Raw genomic sequence first — 20,655 nt, 5'->3', positions numbered from 1 at the left:
AAAATGAATTAAACCAAATAAACTATTTAAAACCCTTTTTATTTAAAACTCACTAATTACTTTAAAATGTCATTTTTAATAGATGAAAAAATATTAAGTATTAGGGTTACTTCTATTAGTGTTATTTTTGTCTAACCAAAATCAAGCCGCTAATATAAACATTGTGGTTTTAATAGTGTACTTGATCAAACAATAGTGGGTCCTCTTGAAATAGAGTAACAATAATTGTAAATGAGTTATTTTTATCATATTCTTCATGTTCTAATTAATTATAAATGCTATTAGATTTTTAAAAATGTACTATATGTTAAAAAATTATTTTTTCTTCTAAATCTATACAATACTTGTAAAAGATTAATAATTATTTGGTCACTGTATCAATTATCTGTTCAAAGTTAAAATGATTTAAATCCCATTTAAAATAACTGCATTCATAATTGGTAGGAAGAAAAAGGAAAATTCTCAAGTTCCTTCTTGCAAGTGTGCTGTGAATAACACGTGGACAATTTTGGCATGTAGCCCCCAGCAGGTAAAGTAGTACCAAGCTCCATTTTCTGGGTCTTGGTCATACTCATACACTAAACTTCGATCAGGTTATCATAAACTTCAATCAGGTTCCACTTTCCAACAAAGAAAATACAAAAAGTCGTAGTGTAAGAAAAGAAAAAACACAGTCATATAAAATGTTCCTACAAGTGTTGATGGTTAAATTTTGCGTATATTAATCTTGTCAATAAACATAATCGTATAATTATTTTTAGAAGCATTTTATCCTTCTTAGTTTGAACCTTTGATGGGTTTATGGTTAAATTTTTTTATCAGCCTGGAAGATTTATTTTGAGAACAAATTAAAAATAAAAGAGTGCAGTAAAAAAATAAAGTGTGCAAATATAAATAATTAAAAAATTAAAAGCATAATGAGTTTCAAGAAGAAATGAGGATTAAAAGAAAATTAAGGGGTTAGAGAAAAGTACAATCAATGTAAAAAAAATGATAAATTTATTTTATGAATATGATAAAATATTAAAATTAAAATATTGAAAACATTATGATAACTTATTGATCGTTATAGTCCTCAGAACATAAAAAGATATGTAAATATTTATAAGTTTTAATCATTATTATATATTATAAGTTGGATAAGATTATTATGAATAATAAAATTTTTACTTCAAATATGTAACAATTGCGTATTGAAAACTTTAACAATCCCACGCCAATCAATTGATGTTCTTAATGATAAAATAATATGGATATTAACAACAAGAGAATTGGATTTCCAATTATGTATCATTTTCAATTGAGTCCCACAACTTGTATTTTTTTTTTCATTAGGCCCCTATTGGATCTCCATTGGATATTGAATCTAATTAAAAAATAAATACAAGTTTAGGGAGCCAATTAAAAGAGTTTTTTTTTTCCTTCAAAAACTTAATTAAAAATTTAGTAAAAGTTGAAGACTCACTGAATAATTAAAAAATAAACCAATTAAATACATTTTATTTCACATTAAAGCTCTTATTCTAAATTTGATTTCATTTTAATTTTTTTCCTTTCTTGAGTCCTTCTTTGACATAAAAAAGAATTTAAGCACCTTTTATTCCACTTTAAAACTCTCATTTTAAATTTGATTATCAATGAGACAATGATGCTACTCATTGTATCTATCAGCTTATTGAAATGGAAATGGAAAGGATCCGATTTTATTGATGTAAAAAAAATCATTTTAATTTTTTCTTTTAAATAATTTTAAAAAAATCAAACCCATTCTCAGCATTTTTTATTGTTAAGTATTAATAGCATGTTAAATGCTAACCCATCACTTATAACACTCATATGGAAAAGAATTTTATAAAGAGAAACCATTTACTCTTTTTGGTCATCAAATACTTTTTAATAAAATAATAACAATAAAAAATAGAAGAAAACAAGTATGAGTTCAAAATAAATTATTGTAAATGATTATCTTTAATTTTTACATATGAAAAAAGTTCAAAATAAATTAAACACGCTATGAGTCCAATGTGGAAAAAGTACATTAATTATGTCCATTTATTTGTTTTTTCTTTTTCTGAAAAGAAAACGACAAAGATGAAAGAACCCCACTTGTACTTTATTACCGTACCCCTCTGTTACACACTGTTCACACTTCTTAATCCAACATCCTTGTTTTCCTTTATAAATACCCACCCCTTCTTCTCTCTCATTTCCCCACAACAAACCACCACCCACCACCCACCGCCGCCACATTCACACCACGCGCCGCCGCTTCCAATTTCCCCGGAGACCCACCCTTTGCATGGCAGTGAGCTTTCTGGCGCGCGATGTATCGGACCTCTGCCTTGGGAAGCCGCCGCTGAGGTCGCTCTCCGCCGCCGCCACCGTCGCCGACGCCTTGGCCGCGCTCAAGAGCTCCGACCACGAGACCCACGTCAGCTTGTGGAGCTTCTGCGAGAACAAGAACGAGGTTCGTTGCGTTGGGAAACTGTGCATGGTCGATGTTATTTGCTACCTTTGCAGAGAGGACAATCTCTTGTCTCCTTCTAAAGCTCTCAAAGAACCACTTTCTTCAATTCTCCCTAAGGATCAATCTCTCGTTGTGCATCTTCAACCTTCTTCTAGGTGACCCCATGTTCTTCCTTTTAAAAGTCATATAATTTTCTTTTTATGAAACTGAGGTTTAAAATAATGAATGATTATGATATTTGATCATGTGGGTATTTTTACTGTTTTCCCCCCCAATCAAAAATAGAGTTTCATCTTCGTGATCAGCGCTGATTTTAAATATGTTTTTTTTATTGTGTGAGCCATCAAGGTGAAATTTTAAATTTTAATTTAGAAGCACGGAGATTACTTAATTGAGTAGTATTATATTTGAGAAATATGTAAGGTTAATTCATAAGGCGTGTTGGATTAAGTCAAAGTCAGAGTGAATGGGTTTTGGATCATGTGGTCTTAATTTGATGCTGACACTTATGTGTGTATAAAAATATCTAGATTTAGATTCTGAACATATCTCGAGAGATTAGTTGAAGTGAGAAGAAAAGAAACCTTGGAAAAACCAAAACAGAGAAAAAAAATAAGGCAAGGTGGAGTGATTCTTTTTTGCTTTAATTAATTTATTAATTATAATAATCTGTCTTCAATTTGTTGAATCCGATTTTTTTAGGGGGTGGAGTTAAATTTTGTTTCTTTCTGGTGTTTTAGTATGTAGTGCAGATGAAGAGTTAGGTGAATTAACCCTACTTCCTCTTTGTTATTTTGATGTTTTTTTCAGCTTGTTTGAAGCTATTGATCTTATCCTCCAAGGTGCACAGAATCTTGTGGTGCCAATATTGCCAACAAAGAGGAGTGGAGTTTCAAGAAGGAAACAGCAGCAGCATCAGAAGGCATCATCAACAATCAACAGCCATAGTAGTTGTGAATTCTGTTGGTTGACTCAAGAGGATGTGATTAGGTTCCTTCTTGGTTCCATTGGGGTCTTCACTCCACTCCCTGCTTTGTCTATCGACTCTCTTGGAATCATTAGCTCTGATGTGCTTGCCATTGACTACTACTCCCCTGCATCTTCTGCAGTTGGAGCCATCTCAAAGTCCCTCACCCAGCAAACTTCTGTTGCCATTGTGGACAGTGATGGCACTTTCATTGGGGAGATATCACCCTTCACCCTCGCTTGCTGCGATGAGACGGTCGCGGCCGCCATTGCCACCTTGTCCGCGGGGGACCTGATGGCCTACATTGATTGCGGAGGCCCTCCCGAGGATCTTGTGAGACTGGTCAAGGCGAGGCTGAAGGAGAAGAATTTGGAGAAGATGCTGCAGGAGTTTACAATTTTGTCCTCTTGCGAGAGTTCGCAATCAACATCCTCCGATGAGGAGTTGCCAACAAGGACACCGGCTAGGTCTGGAAGGTTGGCAAGGTCATCTAGCTACTCGGCTCGGATGGTGAGGAAGGCTGAGGCTATAGTGTGTCATCCCAAGAGCTCCCTTGTTGCTGTGATGATCCAGGCCATTGCTCATAGAGTGAACTACTTGTGGGTCATTGAGGATGATTGTAGCTTAGTTGGCATTGTCACTTTTTCTAATATGTTGAAGGTGTTCAGAGAACATTTAGAGACTATTTAGATTATTGGCTTTGGATGCTGCTGGTGAGAAGCAAGAACACCAAGGTCTATGAACATGGCCCTTCTTTTGTTATGAGTATTGCAATGTGGCCCGGGAGGTTTGGTTTTTGTTGTTCTTTATTTCTGTGTGCTTCCCTTCTAATAAGAGAACTCCCTTCAACGCAATTCTTTGTAGAGGACCAATTTTTCCTGCCTCAGTTTGTTTGAAAGAACTTAAAATGTTCCCATGTCCAATGAGACTGTTTTGTATTGCAACGAGATTTGTGCAACCATTTTGGCTTCAGATTTTTGTGGTTAAGGTTGAAACTTGAAAGAACTTAGTTTGTTTCAGCAGTTTATTTTGTAGCTATTGACTTCTATTAACAATGTTTTTTTCTAAAGATGCATAAATATCATGTACATTTTTAAGGTCCTTCAACAACGATTTGTTCATAAAATGCTATTTATTTTTAATTCTTCGTAAGTGTGACAACTCACAAAACATGAATGGATCACCGTTTTTCTTCCACACTTTCTTTAAGGAAGTACATTGGGAAAAGTGAGCATAAAAGACCTTCCAACTCAAATAAGTCTAATTTTAATTGAATGAAACTATTGAAGAACAAAGTTTGTACTAGAGGAGTAGAGGAGGCCCTAAAACAGATTATGAAAGTCTTTGTTCTCATGCTAACTTGTTGACAATATTAGATTCGGATAGTTGGACACCATCCGAATATCAGTGAAGTACTTGATTAAAGTGTCTGGCTAGGGGAAATTTCAAATCATTGCTATCATTTTAGTAACAATAAATGTGGTGGTTAACAGAGAACACAGGAGACACATATTCCTTGTACGATTTTAATTTTAGAAAATGTTGGACTGGTAGATATTTTTTGTTGTAACACTTTAAGATATTAGACAAGTTTACATTATATGATGCAAGAGTGTTCACGAGTCAGGCACGTGTCTAACACATCCCTTGCTTGCACATTTATCTGGCACGCATATGTATGGATCTTATCTTTTTTTGTTTTTATGAGCTCTGACATATTGGTGAGAAATGACGATAGTAAATCTAAACTATAATAATTTTTAATAATAAAAGAGAAATAAAGTCGGGTATTTGTATTTTTGTCATCCATGTTGATTTTTGGATAAATTACTAGTTTGGTTTGTCTATTTAATTAATTTATTTTGGTCTCTATTATTAAAAAGTCCAATTTATTTCCTTAATTTTCTAAATTGATTTAATAATTTATTTTCTGTTTAATTGTGAGAAATAACGTTAACTACTTGTATAGCAGCACAATAAATAAAAAAGGTAGTCGTCATATAAGACACATTCGTTGGGAATTTAAAGGATGCTAACAAGAAGGACATTCCATGAATTTTAAAAAATTAAAAAATCAAATTAAACATTTTAATAGAAGAATCAAATTCAACTAATTAAATAAATAAATAGACTAAACTAATAATTTAATCTTTGATTTTTTCAGGACTGTACAATACTTTTATATATAGCGAATTCTGCAAAGACAAGTTCGTTTAGGATATTATGCAAAGACAATACGTGTCCATTTGAAGGACTAATAACACAGTTCGTCATTCATTAATAAAATTAAAAGAATTTAATTATTTATTTAGTAGTTGTAGTTTTCAAATTTATCTCTTTTAATCTTTATAATTAATAAGTGAATTTTTTAGTCCTAAAATTTAATAAGTTAATTTTTTAATCCTAAAATTTATGTTTTAATTTTCAAAAGGTTATTACTGTTAAATTTTTTTTAATTCCGTTGGTTAAAAAAAAAATTTAACAGCTGGGACCTTTTGTAAACAGAAATGTAAGGACTAAAAAATCCGCCTATTAATTATATGGAGTAAAATAGATAAATTTGAAATATATAGGAACTAAATAGATAATTAAATCAAATTAAAAACTAACAAACCAGAAAAGGAGTTCCAAATCTTCTCAACAAAATAAAATCATACCCTATTGAAAAATGGTGACAATGTTGCATGTTATATTTATTATTCTTAATAACTATAATATGATTATAACGTACTATAAAATAGAACAGTAAACTTTAACAGTAGTGATCAATGCGGTATAGCAGAACCACAAATAAAAAGAGGTGATTGCTTTTGGAGCCTCAGATGCTTTCTACATCTTCAGATACATCTTTAATGAAAATTTCAGTGGGCTCAAGGCAGCTTCTTAATGTGTCATGACCAAGTTGTGCTCTTTCATTGTCTCCAAAGCCAAATATCTGTCCCCTGCTAGTGATCACCACAGTGTGGTACAAGCCAGTGCTAATTTGAGAAACATGATGAGTTCTCAAGGTATCTAAGATTCTAGGTTTCAATACTTTATCAGATACCCTTCTATCGAGGAATCCGAGGCTGCCGAATCCCATGGAGCCAAAGCCATAGACTGAACCAGAATCAACTAGAACAAATGTTTTCCTCTTCCTTGCACAGACCTACAAGTAACAAACGATAAGCGCTTACTTACACTATGAATATGATAGGACTATGCATGCAAGCTCATCACAACAAAGACTTGATCTAGAAAACCAAATTGCAATTAGTACATTTTCTTATTGTAAACTATTTCTTCTCAACACAGATTAACCAAGCTTATGGATATAAATATATAATAATACCTGAACAACCAATTGATTCTTGAGACTAGTCAACAACTCTGGAGTTGTCTTCTCAATCTCATCCCCATGGCCTAAAGCACCACAGTATCCCTTGCCCCATGTATATACCTGGATCATCAATAACAAAATCGTAATAGTAATTCCCACAATCCCTTAAATAATTCAAACCAATGATAGCAAATAAAATTGGAAATATATCTTATTCAATGAAAACTCACATATCCATTTGAATCAAGTGCCACTGCATGCTCATCCCCAGCAGATACACGGACAATATGAATACCTTTCCTTCTGAATTTCTGTATAGCACGTGGCTGCAACTCATCATGCTGCTCACCATGGCCAAGACAGAAATTAGCACCTGATCCAAAGGAATATACTGTCCCGTTTTCTGTTACGGATAAGATATAGCTTGGTCCCGCAGCAATCTGAACAACAGAGCTAAGGACTTCAATCATTTTGGGGGTTGGTCTGTCCTGAGTGTCGCCATGACCAAGTTGGCCATGTGTGTTGGTTCCACATGTATAAACATGACCTTTTCTGGTGAGGAAGACTGTGAAGTTAAGCCCCGCTGCAACCTGAGACACTTATGTACTTCAATATCTTTTAAAGGGGATCTTACTGAAACAAACTTCATGGAACAATAAAAAAATTGAGAATTGAAGAGTTAGCATTTCATGTTCATCCAATGAAATTGGAATAGTGTGACTAGAAAACAGCACATCTCAGCAAACTGGTCGAACATCTTATGCCTATATATCAGCATGGACAGTTGTTGGGACTCGACAAAAGATTTGCTGTTGTGTAACTTGATACAACTCATAATGTCTCAAATGTATTCAAATCATTTTTGTCAAAGAAATAAGAACCCTGATAAACTAGGTATGAAATTAAAATATAAAAAAATGCTTTACTGCAGACTTCAGGGAAAAACTAGATCATGTATCTTGAAATACATCAGACTAAGGTCAAATCATATTGCAAGGCAAAAAAGCTTATAGATAACAGAAGCAAAGTGAGTTTAGGATGAAGTATTCATTCTTTAGACAAGAGAGACACTAGTCATCCAATGAGATTAACATATAAAAGGTCAACTCAGCCAATAATTATCATCTGTAAATAATATTATTGATGATTTGCATACTTGTTTGCAGGGAATTCCCTTCAGGGATTCAACAAGGCGTGGCCTGAAAATTGGTCGGGTTGTATCTCTATGTCCACAGCAAGAAGATGAATTATCTCCACATGTGAATACCTGCATCAGTCAAAAGTGAATTATTAATTATTTTACAATCTCCAACCATAATTTTTTGTTCCAGTAAAACAAAGCAACAATGGATTCGAATTATCAGTCTGGAACATGCAGAAAAATCTATGGATTATATTTAGAGTTTTTATAAATCATAAAAAATTTGGGGTTAAGTTTTACTATTTAAGCAACAAAACTATACATGAACATTAATGAGTGTAAGTATTGCATACATCATTTCCAAATATTTGAATTATCTCTCCAGAAACTGAAAACCAGATGAACATCATTATTTGCTCTGAGAGATATTAGAAATAGTTAAACTACTTGTTGATACCCTTCTTTTAACAATTTTAATAACATTACAAAGTTCAATCTATTCCAGTTATAGGAACAAGATCCAAATGCATGTGATTTAGATTTTAGAGAGTAAAGTGGACAAACAGTTGTATGAAAAAAGGTCTACACCCTGAACTTTAGAGAGTGAAGTGGTTAACATTTAAATGAAAAAATCAACAGTGTAGAATTTTGAATAGTACAAGTAGTCTGACTTTCATGAATGTTACCCACTTATACTTTACTCTGTAAAGTTTTAGACAAGCCAAATCCCGGTTACATAGCTTATTCTTTGCATTATTAAAATAAATAGATGTGGCATATTGTTGGAACATATGATCTTAACAAAGATTCAACCTGCAGCCCAATCACTGTTTATTAGTAATAGAAGAAGCATTGCAGTTTATTTCAATTACTAACATTTTTTCCAGAAAAGTAACATTCAAGCATTTAACCATTACAGCGAAAAGGAAGTTCGGAAGCAAGCTTGATAGTCGTAATTAAATTATAATCTATTAAACCCAATTAACATAATGACCAAAATATCTTCCTGGCATTCCCTAAGCAAGTATAAGCAGTAACCTATGATGGTTCATCTCATTTGATTAGTAAAGTAGAAGAGAGTACACAGACTAGGAAATTCAATGAGCCTCTTCACACTTCTACCCAGGCTTAATCTAACTTCATCCGCTAATAATGTTTATCAATCAGTATAACGAAATTCAAAGGCCTAAGAAATTGCTCATATTCATAACTAACTGAATAAAAGTTTAGCTGCTACTAACCTCTCCAGATTGCATAACAAAAGCTGCATGGTTAAAGGAGGCTGAAACGTGAACCACTCGTGCCAAAGGTGGGAAATCAATCCGGGTAAACGCTACACACTGTGTTGTTTCAGACCCTTGACCAAGTACACCACACAAACCAGAACCACAAGAATAGACAGAAGAATTGCTGATCAACAAGGTGTGATACTTTCCAGTTGTTATTTGCATCTGCCAATAACATGTTTTTCATCATTATTTACAACTCCACAACTTTTCCTTCAAAAAGACAGTAAGAAGACTAAAAAAATGCAAGTAAAAAAAATAAAAAATATCCAAATTATAATATATGTTTTTTAAAAATCGTTATAATGTTTTTAATAAAAAGCTTCCACTTGTCAAAAAGCATTATAATGTTTGTCAGTGCAATGAAATTAAATTTATTTTCGTAACATTTAAAACTCCAACTTCATTCCCTTTTCTGTTTTTCTGTTCTAATTATTTACAAATGCATTATTACATTTTGTTAAAATAGTGACCATGACAGAAAAAGGGGGCCAAAGCATGCAATATATGATTCTGTTTAAACAACTTGGGATTCAAAAGCAAAATGAAAATATCCCCACCCTTGAGAAACATACTTCTTGTAAGATCAAAATAAAAATAAATAAATAATCCATGCACCGATAGTATAAAATTTTTTATACTGTATCCAATCATAAATCGTGGTGTACAGTACATTTGCTGAATTTTATAATAATAGCTATCTTAAAAATCATACAAAAAATTATTTCTTACTGATTGATAATGTAAAAACTTTTAGACGCTAACATTGCATGCCTAATGAACTCAATAAAAGAGGCAACTCATAATTCACGCAGGAAAATACTTTTTCTTTTTGACCAAAAGCAAACAAAAGTAATAATTTGATATAATGAAATAGTACATTGCCTGATGATGTCTCGACCATCTGAGAGGATTGTTCCACAGACTGCAAGAACCTCAAAACTCGCTTCCAATTTCCTCCACATCTATCATACAACTCCCTCTGAGAATTCAAACCCATTCTTGCATAGGTAACATGGGAGGCACACAATTGAAATGCAGCAAAGGCAACCAAGGACTTGAACTTGAAAGGGTGCAAACCATGACTACCACCAAATGTTTTGGAAGTCAATTCTAAACAAACAAGGTCCATTGCGCTGAGCCTGCCCGAGCACAGAATTTCTAAAACCAAATGTGATGGCAATTCCTCAATGGAAAAATGTCTACAACGCTCTCCCATCTTCAAAAATTCTCTCTTTCTCTTATTCTTACTTCTCACCAAAGAAAACTAGATGTGTGATTCAAAGAACCTGCAGAAAGATTCACAGTGAAAGCAACCAGCAACTCCCCCTTTGGATCACAGCATCAAATTTTGAGACGAAATCTCAGGCAATTGAAGCAGGATATGAAGAACACATCAGAGGGGAGAAAAACATGGGAAATTGAGTAGGAGAAAGGAGGTCTAGATGATAGATAATTAGCAGGTGATAATTGAAACCGTGATTGGAAATAAAACATCAGAAGAGAACTAATCACACACCCCACAAAAACACCGTGCAAATTCGAAGATCAAAAGAGGATCTTCTTATCCTTCAAATTTATACGACACAGAAAAACACACCCCCTTAGGTAAAAAAGAGTGAATTTGTGCAACCAAACAAACACTAATTAGATCAAAATTCAAAATCATCAAACAGTGAACACTGATCTGACGGATTGAGCACGAAACTGGTGGAAAACAATTTGAGAAACAAAAAAGGTGGGTGTTTGAGATCAGAACGGAAGAACGTGATTTGAACCAAAGAGGGAAAAGAAAGGAAGTGGTGGAGGTGTACCCAGAAGAGAAAAAAGGCGAAAGGAAGTAGCTTTAGGAGAAAAATCGAAAGAGATTGATGTTTGGGAGGGAATAAGTAAAGAGGGGAATTGAGGGTAGTGATTGGTTTGGTGGGTCTGAAAAAGGTTAGTTATTAGGGTTTTTGTGAATGGGGCATTTTCCTAGTTCCTAGTTCCTGGGCCTAGGGGGGATAGGTAGCATAAGCTTTTTGTGCACTGTGTCTTGAATGAATGTTTGAGTCTGACTCTGTGTGTATGAAAAGAAAACATTAGATTAGAGTGAGAGAGAGAGAGAGAGGAATCAGAAATTGTGGAATTTGATGTGAGTGTGTGAATGCATGAAAATCAAAAGTGGGGAAAAAGCAGAGCGGTGTTTTGGTGGTACCTGCTGCCTAGATTCCATCTATGTTTTGTCGTCGAGTTGATTACGCGTGGCAATTTTCCATGCCAACACGTCAGCAAACCCATTAATTGCATGTGAGTTAAAATAGACAAACTTTATTTTTGAAGTAATTTTGTAGAGGATTGAAGTTTGTAAATTTAAGATTTTTTTATATGTAAGAATTAGTATCCAAAAAATTAAATGAATTAGACTTCTTTAATTTATAGACTTAAGTTTATGTTAAGTTTTTTTTATACTCATTATAATAAGAAGCTTTGATACCTACTTGAACATGAAATAATCTCACAAGTTTTGATTTTTTTAATTAATTATGAAATTAGTTCTTTGATATTTAATTACACTTAGTCATCATAACATATTTTTAATCAAACATGTTTTTTTTTTCTTGTTCATGAATAACTTATTTAAGGAAATTTGTTAGTATAATAATATTAAATTTATCAACAATTATATTATTTTTTTCAAAACTAACAATTAGTGAAACTCATCATCTCATTCTTTTTATTTAATTTTTTTTTTACCTAGTTATAGTCACCTCTCTAATTCTGACAAGGGAGAGAATGTTTTTATCATATTAATTTATAGTATTATTGTGTATTAATTAACTAGAAAACTTGTAAAATAGTAAAAGATATTTGATTAAAAAACAATTAATGAAAAAAATAATTTAAGCAGAGTCTTATAAGAAGGAAGTGAAATTTTTTTTATATATAGACAGGATGTATTACAAAAATAAAGAATATGTTTAAAATTAATAAAAAAAATACATTTAAAATTTAGTTTTCGCGTCATTTATCTGGTGTAATTCTGGTTTTGTTATAGTCTACTAAGTATCCACTAATGAACCTGGCTTTTGGGTGATGAGAGAGTATGATAGGATATGTTCTTATTCAGCAAAAAAAATAAAATTGATAGGATATGATCATGAACACTTTCTTTTGCGCAAATAAAGCAAAAAGATCCCTGTATGGTGCATTCCATGTAAGATACTAAACTATGAATTAAAAAAAGGTTTTATTGAAAAAGTATAAATTAAAATGTTTATATTTATAATTTTAGAATCAACTTAGTTAATAGAATTTGCTTCTAAGATACTTTATAAATATTATATATGATATTTTTTTAGGCAGATAATTTATTATTAGATAATAGTTTAAAAAAATTATACTGTGTATTTAATTTTTTATATATAATAAAGCATTCTCTATACTTTTTTAATTTGTGACTTTTTTTTTTCAAACGTCTAATGATATAGTACTGGTCATAAGCAAATTAAATACTTACATTTAAATCCACATAGTAACATCAATTGGCAAGTGATTACTATTTGATTATTGTAAAATTAAAATTTTAACTTGTAACATGAATACATGATCCTCCCCCAACCACCCGCACGTTAAACTAATTAAAAAAAATGACATTTCTCAAACAAGATCACATGCATTTGATTAGTAATATGAACAACTACGAAGCTTCCGTAAAGGTTAAGAAATTATAAATGGAGAATAAATTGAAAATATAACTTTAGATCTTTGTATATGACCATAATCAAATTATTTATATTCATTCCAATTGTGGTTAGTTACACTTGAAATAGACCGTGATCTCAAGTGGATTTTATCTTCAATATTTGAATTTGAGTTTTTTTTTACTGATGGATTTTTGAGTTTGTATCCTAAAATTGCCAACTATAGTTAGAGAAGTTTTTTTTTTTTTAAACTAATAACTATATTTGGAAGATTAGAGTTAAATTGAGACATTTTTTGGTTCGATTAAAAAATAAGGACATTATTTATCTATTAAATTAAAATAGACAAATTGTAGTATTAGCGAATCATATACACTTATTACACAACTTTAAATATAAGTATTTTTTATTAAACAAAAAAAACACACTAAATTTTCATTTCTTTTCTCTTACATCTCAATGCCACTCTATTTTTTCTTTTCTTTTCTCTTACATCTCAATGTCACTCTATTTTTTCTTATCACTTTTGTTTTTCTATTATATGCATTACTAGTACTTTCTTTTTCTCTTCTATCTTTCTATTCACCTATTTTGAGGTGGATAAATATCGGTACTCAAAAATAAATATTAGTATTTTTAAATGCACTTTAATTACCAATGGTTAACTATAAATATAATTAGATGGCCAATTTCATTTGGATAGATAATAATAAGATCACAGATTCAGTAAATGATATAAGGAGAATGTTAGATTTATACATATCTATATTCATAAAACTAAACCATTGTGCTGAAAGTAGGTAGAACTACTCTAATGCTTGCAAAAGCTATTATTCCTTAAATTTCATGTGCAAAACAAACATATCAAATCAGTGCTTGTGTTAGATTGCTAGCCCCTGTGAATTTTTCTTGTGAATTGAAAATTAAAATTGCCATCTTTCAAAGGTCAACACCAGATATTGGGGTTGAACAGAACCTCAAATCCGGCTATTTTAAAAAATCTTTGCAGGAAAAGATAAACAAATCAAAGGATAGAAGATCAGAAAGTCATAAGCAACGTTTTGATGAATCAAACAATTTAATCATATGCATCAAAAAATAATTTAATCATAATTCAATGACAAATTCGAATGTGTTACGCATTTAATGTTTGGTTTGATTTTTAAAGCTTAAATTGCAAATTCAAACTTCAACTATTTTTCAATACCGACAAAGCCTGATCTGATACTGTCAGTAATAGTTGGGTCCTTAAGGAGTGAACTCTACGTATAGAAATATTTTGAGTGCAAAAAAATAAAATATTATTAGCCTATTCTTCTCCACTTTTATATTTTAATAATAGGTCTTTCAGAAATTCAAGTTAAATACATAATACTCATACATCGGTGCTACAAAAATGTTTTATAGGAATTCTATGAGTTTAATAAGAAAATTTTAAAAATAATGCAATTTAAAAGTCATATAATAACGTCATAAAGTAAATAGAAAATACTTTTGCATTATTATTATATATTTGTGTGAACCCACCAAAAACATTATATGTTTATGTGAAATTTTAAAATTTAATCTCAACAATGTAAACACTCTATTTCAAAAACCAACATCTAATAAATTTTAAAAGGAATTATATAATTAAAACAATAGATATAAAATATTTATCATAAATTAAAATACTATTTTTTTAATCAACAAGAAAAGTATCGAATACAGTCATCCATCCTCAATGTAATTTTCAAAATAATATTGGAAATGTTATTTTTTATAAGCTATTTGAAATATCATTCAAATTTGAAAATGGAGTTGTTGACATTAAAGGGTACAAAATAATAGAAGAAAGTCACAAAAAATAGTGAACACAAAGTCGTTAAAGGAAAAAAGAAAAGAAAAGAAACAGAGTCACATGCCCCATCTGCATGATATATAATGCTTAAATGTGACAATTATATAGGGGCATCACTCTTTTTCTAATACCACAGTTCAAAGCCACAAATTGTCCATATGCTACCAGCTAGATAGTCAATGCTACCTAACATCTTGATTCAAATTTGAATATAAGTATAGAACTATAGATGCCTTATTAATCAAAAAAGGAAGTATAGATGCCTTAGCAAGTAAGGATATTTAGTACAGGACACACAAGGCATGGAGGGGGCATTTGCCAATCACAATATAAATTCGAATTTCAAACCTTCCAGTCTTCCAATTGAATAATATTAAATACGAATTTAATTTTTATTTTCAATGTGAACGTATAGAAATATACTAGGTTAATTTCATCCTTCAGCAAACCTTGGTTAGCTCTATCAATATAGTGTAATATAGTCAATAGATACCTACCTTCTATAAGCATATGATTAAACTTCGATCTACAAATCTTTTAGCGTATTTGAAAATTCGTTGAAAATAGAAGAATCATATTTGAAATATGAAAGCTATATAACTATTAGCTTTTGAAAACTACATTTGAAATATAGAACCAAACAAGATATTAGTGTATGAAAATACATGTTGAGATAGGTTATTTCTTTAAATGAATTTTGATACCTTAAGAGGTTAATTAGTCTTTTTCATTTTAAATTGTATAAACAGGACAACCACCTATATCTATATTTTTATTCAAAAATTCCTAATTTAGTAATATTTTCATTATCATTACTCTTAAATATTTTTATTCTAACTCAATTTGTTGATATCAGAGTAAATTATTATAAATTTCTTTTCACACTGGCTTCAATTCTTACTAATAAATTTTTGTCTTAATCACAATGCATTTAAAAGCAAGCAAAATGCTAACAATTCACTTACCCTAGGCAAATATTATATGAATAATTTAATGATAACGCAGTTTACGCGTTTTTGTAATTAAATTTTCTCTATGAATAAAGTCATACATCACCAAAAAGACGGCAAGGGAATAAATTCGTCACATGGCTACACCTAGTCTTCTAGACTACTTGACTTGGGTGACATTTCTGGTAGATATGACAAGAAAATCCATACCCGTGGGTACCTGTCCGAATCTGTCCCGACTTTGACGGGTAATATCTGAATTGACCGGGTATGGGTTCGGGTTCGGATTTACCCGATAACCAAAAGTCAAGTACGAGTACGGATATGAGATTACTAGATCCGTCCCGAACTCGAACTCGCCCCGCCACTTAAAATCTTTAGAATTTTTGTATAATTTAATTAAAAGGCATATAATTTTTATTACTAGTTAATTTTATTTTAGAATTTTTACATAATTTAATATTATTTTCTTAACTATTTATGTAGACGCACGCGTTATAATAAATTTATTGATATATAAGTAGTTAAAAATAAATGTTTAACAATCAATTTATTTTTTTCTAAAATCAAATTTTTAATATTTTTTTACAAAAAAAAATATTTTTCTAAATGGAGACAATAAACTCAAACCTGTCGGGTTATGGGGTACACATATGGGGATATGTTGAGGAGTCGGGATAAGGGATTGGGGAGACAATATCCGTACCCGACCGTCCCATTGCCATGTCTACTTTCTGGCCTTTGTAATCTGTACAAACCCGTGACAAAAATCCAACCCTCCTTCAAAATCTTAAGAATGATTTTGAGACCACGTTACAAACAGAAGATATTGGGAATGATTTTGCAATTTCATTACAAATAGATTATAGATATTTTAATCATATCCAGATCTTTTATTCTTTTTCAAATTTTGGTAATAACATTGGTCCCCTAAATTATAATTGGAGGTTCATCGGGCAAACTTATCCACTAAAAACAAGTACAATTTAACCTTTGTCGGCTGGTTTCATAGGCTAGTTTAGTTTGCTTAGCATGTAAGGCATGATTTTTGGCAGGCACTTGGCAAATACTTAATACGATTGGCAAGTTGGAACTTTCATATATTCTAAAATATAATACTATATTGAATGCCACGTATTAGTTAAAAATGAAGGGGGATATACAGAAAAAGGCTCTCTGTACCTTAAACGTATACCTACCATAGAACAATGTAAGCTATATTGAAAAAGGCTCTCTGTACATATCTAAAAGAAAATCTAAGGGAATAAGTCATTGTTCACCAAGGTACACACAAATACACCCAAATTGACATCAATTCCCAGGATCTCATAAGTTTTAAATTCATTTGGCCTCCTTAGCTGTGACGTTCTGAATTTCAGAATCAGGTGATAGTTTAAACTTGAGAACCTTGTGAAGCTGACACACAGGTTTCACTTGCGTTGTTGGAGCTTGACTTGAATCAATTAGTCTTGTTCCGGAGAAAATGTTCACTTCAGATGGTCCAGTCTCTTCATGAACCACAGCGGCTTCTGCACAAAGGGGTGCTTTATCAAACAACTTATTTTAAGCAGTTCATGTAAGTGGGAAGGAAATGAAATTAAAAGTAGTTCCAAAAACGCATATCTTCCATATAACATGAATATCTTAACAATTTGAAAGGCATCATTATTGAGTGATTAAAGGTTAGCTATGGCAATTAGCAGCTAGGAAAAAACAAAGATTAGAGGATATTCCTCATTGGCTAAATCTTCTACAAGTTTATTTTAGAGTCTGTTTGAGACTCTTAACAGCATCATGAATGGAGAAGCAGCAATTCCAACTTTCATATAGACCACAGTTAAGTGAACTATTACAGGTATACTAATGGGTGCTACTAAACATGCCAACAGATAAAGAAGCTGCGAGAAATTAACTTTACCGGGATAAATATAGATAACAACATTTAGTAAAAAAAAAAATCAAGATTCTTCAATCTCAATGAAGACAGGAATATAGACATTGTAAATCTGTTACTTGGAGGAAATGCAGAAGAATCAGCTTTGGCAATCAGTTATCTCTTACAATGACACAAGCATAAAAGCATTGACTCTTCAACATTTAACAACAAAAAAGGTCGGAGTATCCTGACAAGTGAGACATAATTCTTGTTTCCAAGACCTACTTTCTTTAATCAGACTTATTCTGTATTAACTGTAACTCACCTTGTTCTGTAAAAGCAATGCATGTGCCAATTGTCTCCTCATATTCTCCAATCTGTAGACCACAACAAAGCATAACAATCCTCATATGATCATCATGTGTTCAGAGAAGACGGGGGGAGAGGGAGGCAACTTGAATTGCCATCTATAATTAAAATTATCAAACGAAAAAATAACCATAATTGATAGAAGCAACTTTAACCTGTTTGAACATCTAGCTGAAATACAAAATTAAAATTATCTGCCTAATCCAAGATATAGCATTGAAAAAACATAAATCTAAACAAATGAATAAAATTCATAAAATATATAGCTTCAACAGATTCACATGAGAGCACAAAAATATCATTTAACCCCAAAAATTTCCACTAATAAAAATCATAAAAGCACATGGAATGTTACAGTAGGCAATTACCAGCTTGAATTTGTCATCAATGATCAGTACTGGGTTTAATGTATCAAGGCCCTATCATTAACAATACATAATATAAGAATACTTTACTAAGGTAGGATAAAATAAGTCAATAAAAAGGTAACTTATGGATGAAGAATTGTCAGAATCAGAACAATGCTGGTGACGGAAAAGGAAAAAGAAAAGAGAGAACCCAATAGTGACATTAGAAGTTGAAGTGCTTGTCTAGCATTTATAGTATGATTAACGGAATGAAAAAAGTTCACCATTTCTAAATACACAGTTAAATCAGTCCAGAAGTCAAAACAGAATATAGAAAGCTTAGCAGTGTAAGCAGTATGGTAATAGCACATGAATCAAGATAAATAATCATTCTTATCAAAGAAGAAGAAGAATAATGGTCTGGTGTTGAAACTTTACATAGTTGATGAATTTGATAGGGTTGGGGAACTTACAGTAAGAACATACTTTGCATTTGGTGGAATGTCAATTAGGTCAGAAACACCATCCAAGTTAAGCAAAACATATTCATCTTGATCCTCATGATCGTGTGAAGCTGCATTTGCCTCCATATTCCTGCGCATACATCACAATTAAAAACTGACACCGTAGAAAATCTGAAATCAAGGAAGAATGATAGTTTATGCCCATGATTTTTTCTCTCAAATAATAATAAAGAAAATATTCCACAATGAAAGGGATATTCCAATACCATAAAAAAAAAGTTGTTTTCTAGTTAAAACAACATAAAAAACTTGCTCTATCATTATTATTATTATCCTCATTGTCAGTCTCTTCTGGTATAAGTGGCATTGTTTCATTTAAATCATCATCAATGTGTTCATTAACAGTTTCAGATTCCATTCTGTAAATATAATTCAGAATTTATATTAGAATTCAAAACTAAGTTACATGCTTACATTACACTTATTGCTACCACTCACAACACAACCAGAATTACCAAATCACTCTACTGTCACCACACAATCACACAACCAATCACTACCACCAAACAGTGAGACCATTGTGATGAAGTTACCTGTTAAATGCCCAAGTCTCAGCTACCAAATTCTTTTAATGACAACACCAAAAGCTCCAAAAATAGAGCTCAACAACCGTTCAGTCACAATAACACCTAGGCAAAGAAAAAAAATTAAAACAACAAAATCATAAAACTTAAAATTGAATAAACAGGCAGAAAATTATCATTCAAAATGCAAACACAAGAACATACACTTAGTGGAATTCCAGGGCAGAAAATCAAAATAGAGATGGGCTTCTAACCCCTTTCTCCCTAGCTTTTCGAGCATGCAGAAACAGAGATGGGAGAGAGATGATTACAATGGATGTATGAAGGAAGACTGAGGGTGGCGGTGTTCGACTTCGTGAGTTCGAGAATTGGCAAAAATTTGAGTGGGCCGTGTAGTGGGCTGGCTTCTCTTTACTAGGTTATTTTTTTAAAGGCTGTTACTATTGGGCCCTACAAACCAGGGAAAAGACCATCTTACCCCTTTGTTCTCCCTCCCTCTTCCCCTTCCCTGGGCCCAAGAAATCAGTGTCGCCCATGTCCTTCGCTCCAGACTCCAGATCTGCGTGCGCGACCCCTTTCTTCTCGAATAACGTCACGCGTCGCCGCCTTGGACCAGCCACCACCGCGCCGCCGTCACACCATCATTGCACCTCCATCTGTGTGCGCGAATCAATCTTTGAGGCTTCCTGCGCGCGCGCGACTTCTCCGTTGCGCGGTGGTGTTGTGGCGCATAGATCTGTTGGTGTGAGTGTTGCTTGGATCGCGCGATGATGTTGTTGGTACGGTGGTGATGGCGCCGCGATGATGTTGTTGGTATGGTGGTGCTGATGGTTGAGGTCTGAGGATGTGAAGCGCAGAGGAAGAAGAAGAGGAAGCAAACCGAAACTAACGGAAATAACAAATTACGATTCCATTGATTCGGTTCTACACTTGTTTTTTTTTTTACACTCCCTTTAGAAAATAATAAAAACACACTTTTGCTGGAAAATAGAATTGTGTTTTCATTTTCATAAAAATAGTATTTTTGAAAAAAAAATTTAATTCTTTCACAGGACAAAGAGCAATGGGAGAACTATTTTCAAATGGATTCAAGTTGACCAGCCAACTCACCCATGATGGAAAATATATTCTTCGTTATCATAAATATATACGAAAATATTTGAAGTTTATTTTTATAAAATTTTTAATATGATTTCCATCTTCATCCTCGTAAAATAAAAAAGATGATACTTTTTATGAAATAAGATTTAGACATCTAAACTTATGTACATTTTTTTATATCAATTATATGAATAATAATATAAAAAATATTATATTTACATCAATTATATACATAAATAATATAAAAAAATTATAATCATA

General features: G+C 32.1%; 3 protein-coding genes across 9 annotated transcripts; 1 reads left to right on the top strand and 2 right to left on the bottom strand.

Moving 5' to 3' along the window:
* The first annotated feature begins 2,187 nt into the window (after positions 1-2,187).
* LOC114377204 (CBS domain-containing protein CBSX5-like) lies at positions 2,188-4,503 on the top strand. The gene is made up of 2 exons (XM_028335622.1): positions 2,188-2,622; positions 3,278-4,503. The coding sequence occupies exons 1-2, from the start codon at positions 2,300-2,302 to the stop codon at positions 4,122-4,124; spliced, it is 1,170 nt and encodes a 389-aa protein (XP_028191423.1). The 5' UTR covers positions 2,188-2,299; the 3' UTR covers positions 4,125-4,503.
* Positions 4,504-6,049: 1,546 nt separating this feature from the next.
* LOC114375955 (PH, RCC1 and FYVE domains-containing protein 1-like) lies at positions 6,050-11,336 on the bottom strand. Its single transcript, XM_028333832.1, has 6 exons — positions 10,061-11,336; positions 9,136-9,345; positions 7,910-8,020; positions 6,984-7,343; positions 6,766-6,873; positions 6,050-6,582 (listed from the first exon to the last, which is right to left on the bottom strand). Exons 1-6 carry the CDS (start codon positions 10,397-10,399, stop codon positions 6,253-6,255), a joined length of 1,458 nt encoding a protein of 485 aa, XP_028189633.1. The 5' UTR covers positions 10,400-11,336; the 3' UTR covers positions 6,050-6,252.
* Positions 11,337-16,727: 5,391 nt separating this feature from the next.
* Positions 16,728-20,295, bottom strand: LOC114377497 (general transcription factor 3C polypeptide 6-like). Of its 7 annotated transcripts, none has more exons than XM_028336038.1 (6): positions 19,498-20,293; positions 19,303-19,398; positions 18,719-18,839; positions 18,267-18,317; positions 17,855-17,906; positions 16,728-17,179 (listed from the first exon to the last, which is right to left on the bottom strand). In XM_028336038.1, the coding sequence occupies exons 3-6, from the start codon at positions 18,833-18,835 to the stop codon at positions 16,995-16,997; spliced, it is 405 nt and encodes a 134-aa protein (XP_028191839.1). In that variant the 5' UTR covers positions 18,836-18,839; positions 19,303-19,398; positions 19,498-20,293; the 3' UTR covers positions 16,728-16,994. The 7 variants fall into 7 exon arrangements, with proteins under 7 accessions (XP_028191839.1, XP_028191835.1, XP_028191837.1 ...); XM_028336034.1 differs by having other exon boundaries at positions 16,728-17,182; positions 19,498-20,283; XM_028336036.1 differs by having other exon boundaries at positions 16,728-17,182; positions 19,548-20,283.
* Between the last annotated feature and the right edge of the window lie 360 nt (positions 20,296-20,655).

Source organism: Glycine soja, chromosome 11 (genome assembly GCF_004193775.1).
Source record: "Glycine soja cultivar W05 chromosome 11, ASM419377v2, whole genome shotgun sequence".
In the NCBI taxonomy this organism is placed as follows: domain Eukaryota; kingdom Viridiplantae; phylum Streptophyta; class Magnoliopsida; order Fabales; family Fabaceae; genus Glycine; species Glycine soja.
The sequence above is the reverse complement of the archived record's forward strand: the minus strand, read 5'-3'. Positions and strand labels throughout refer to the sequence as shown.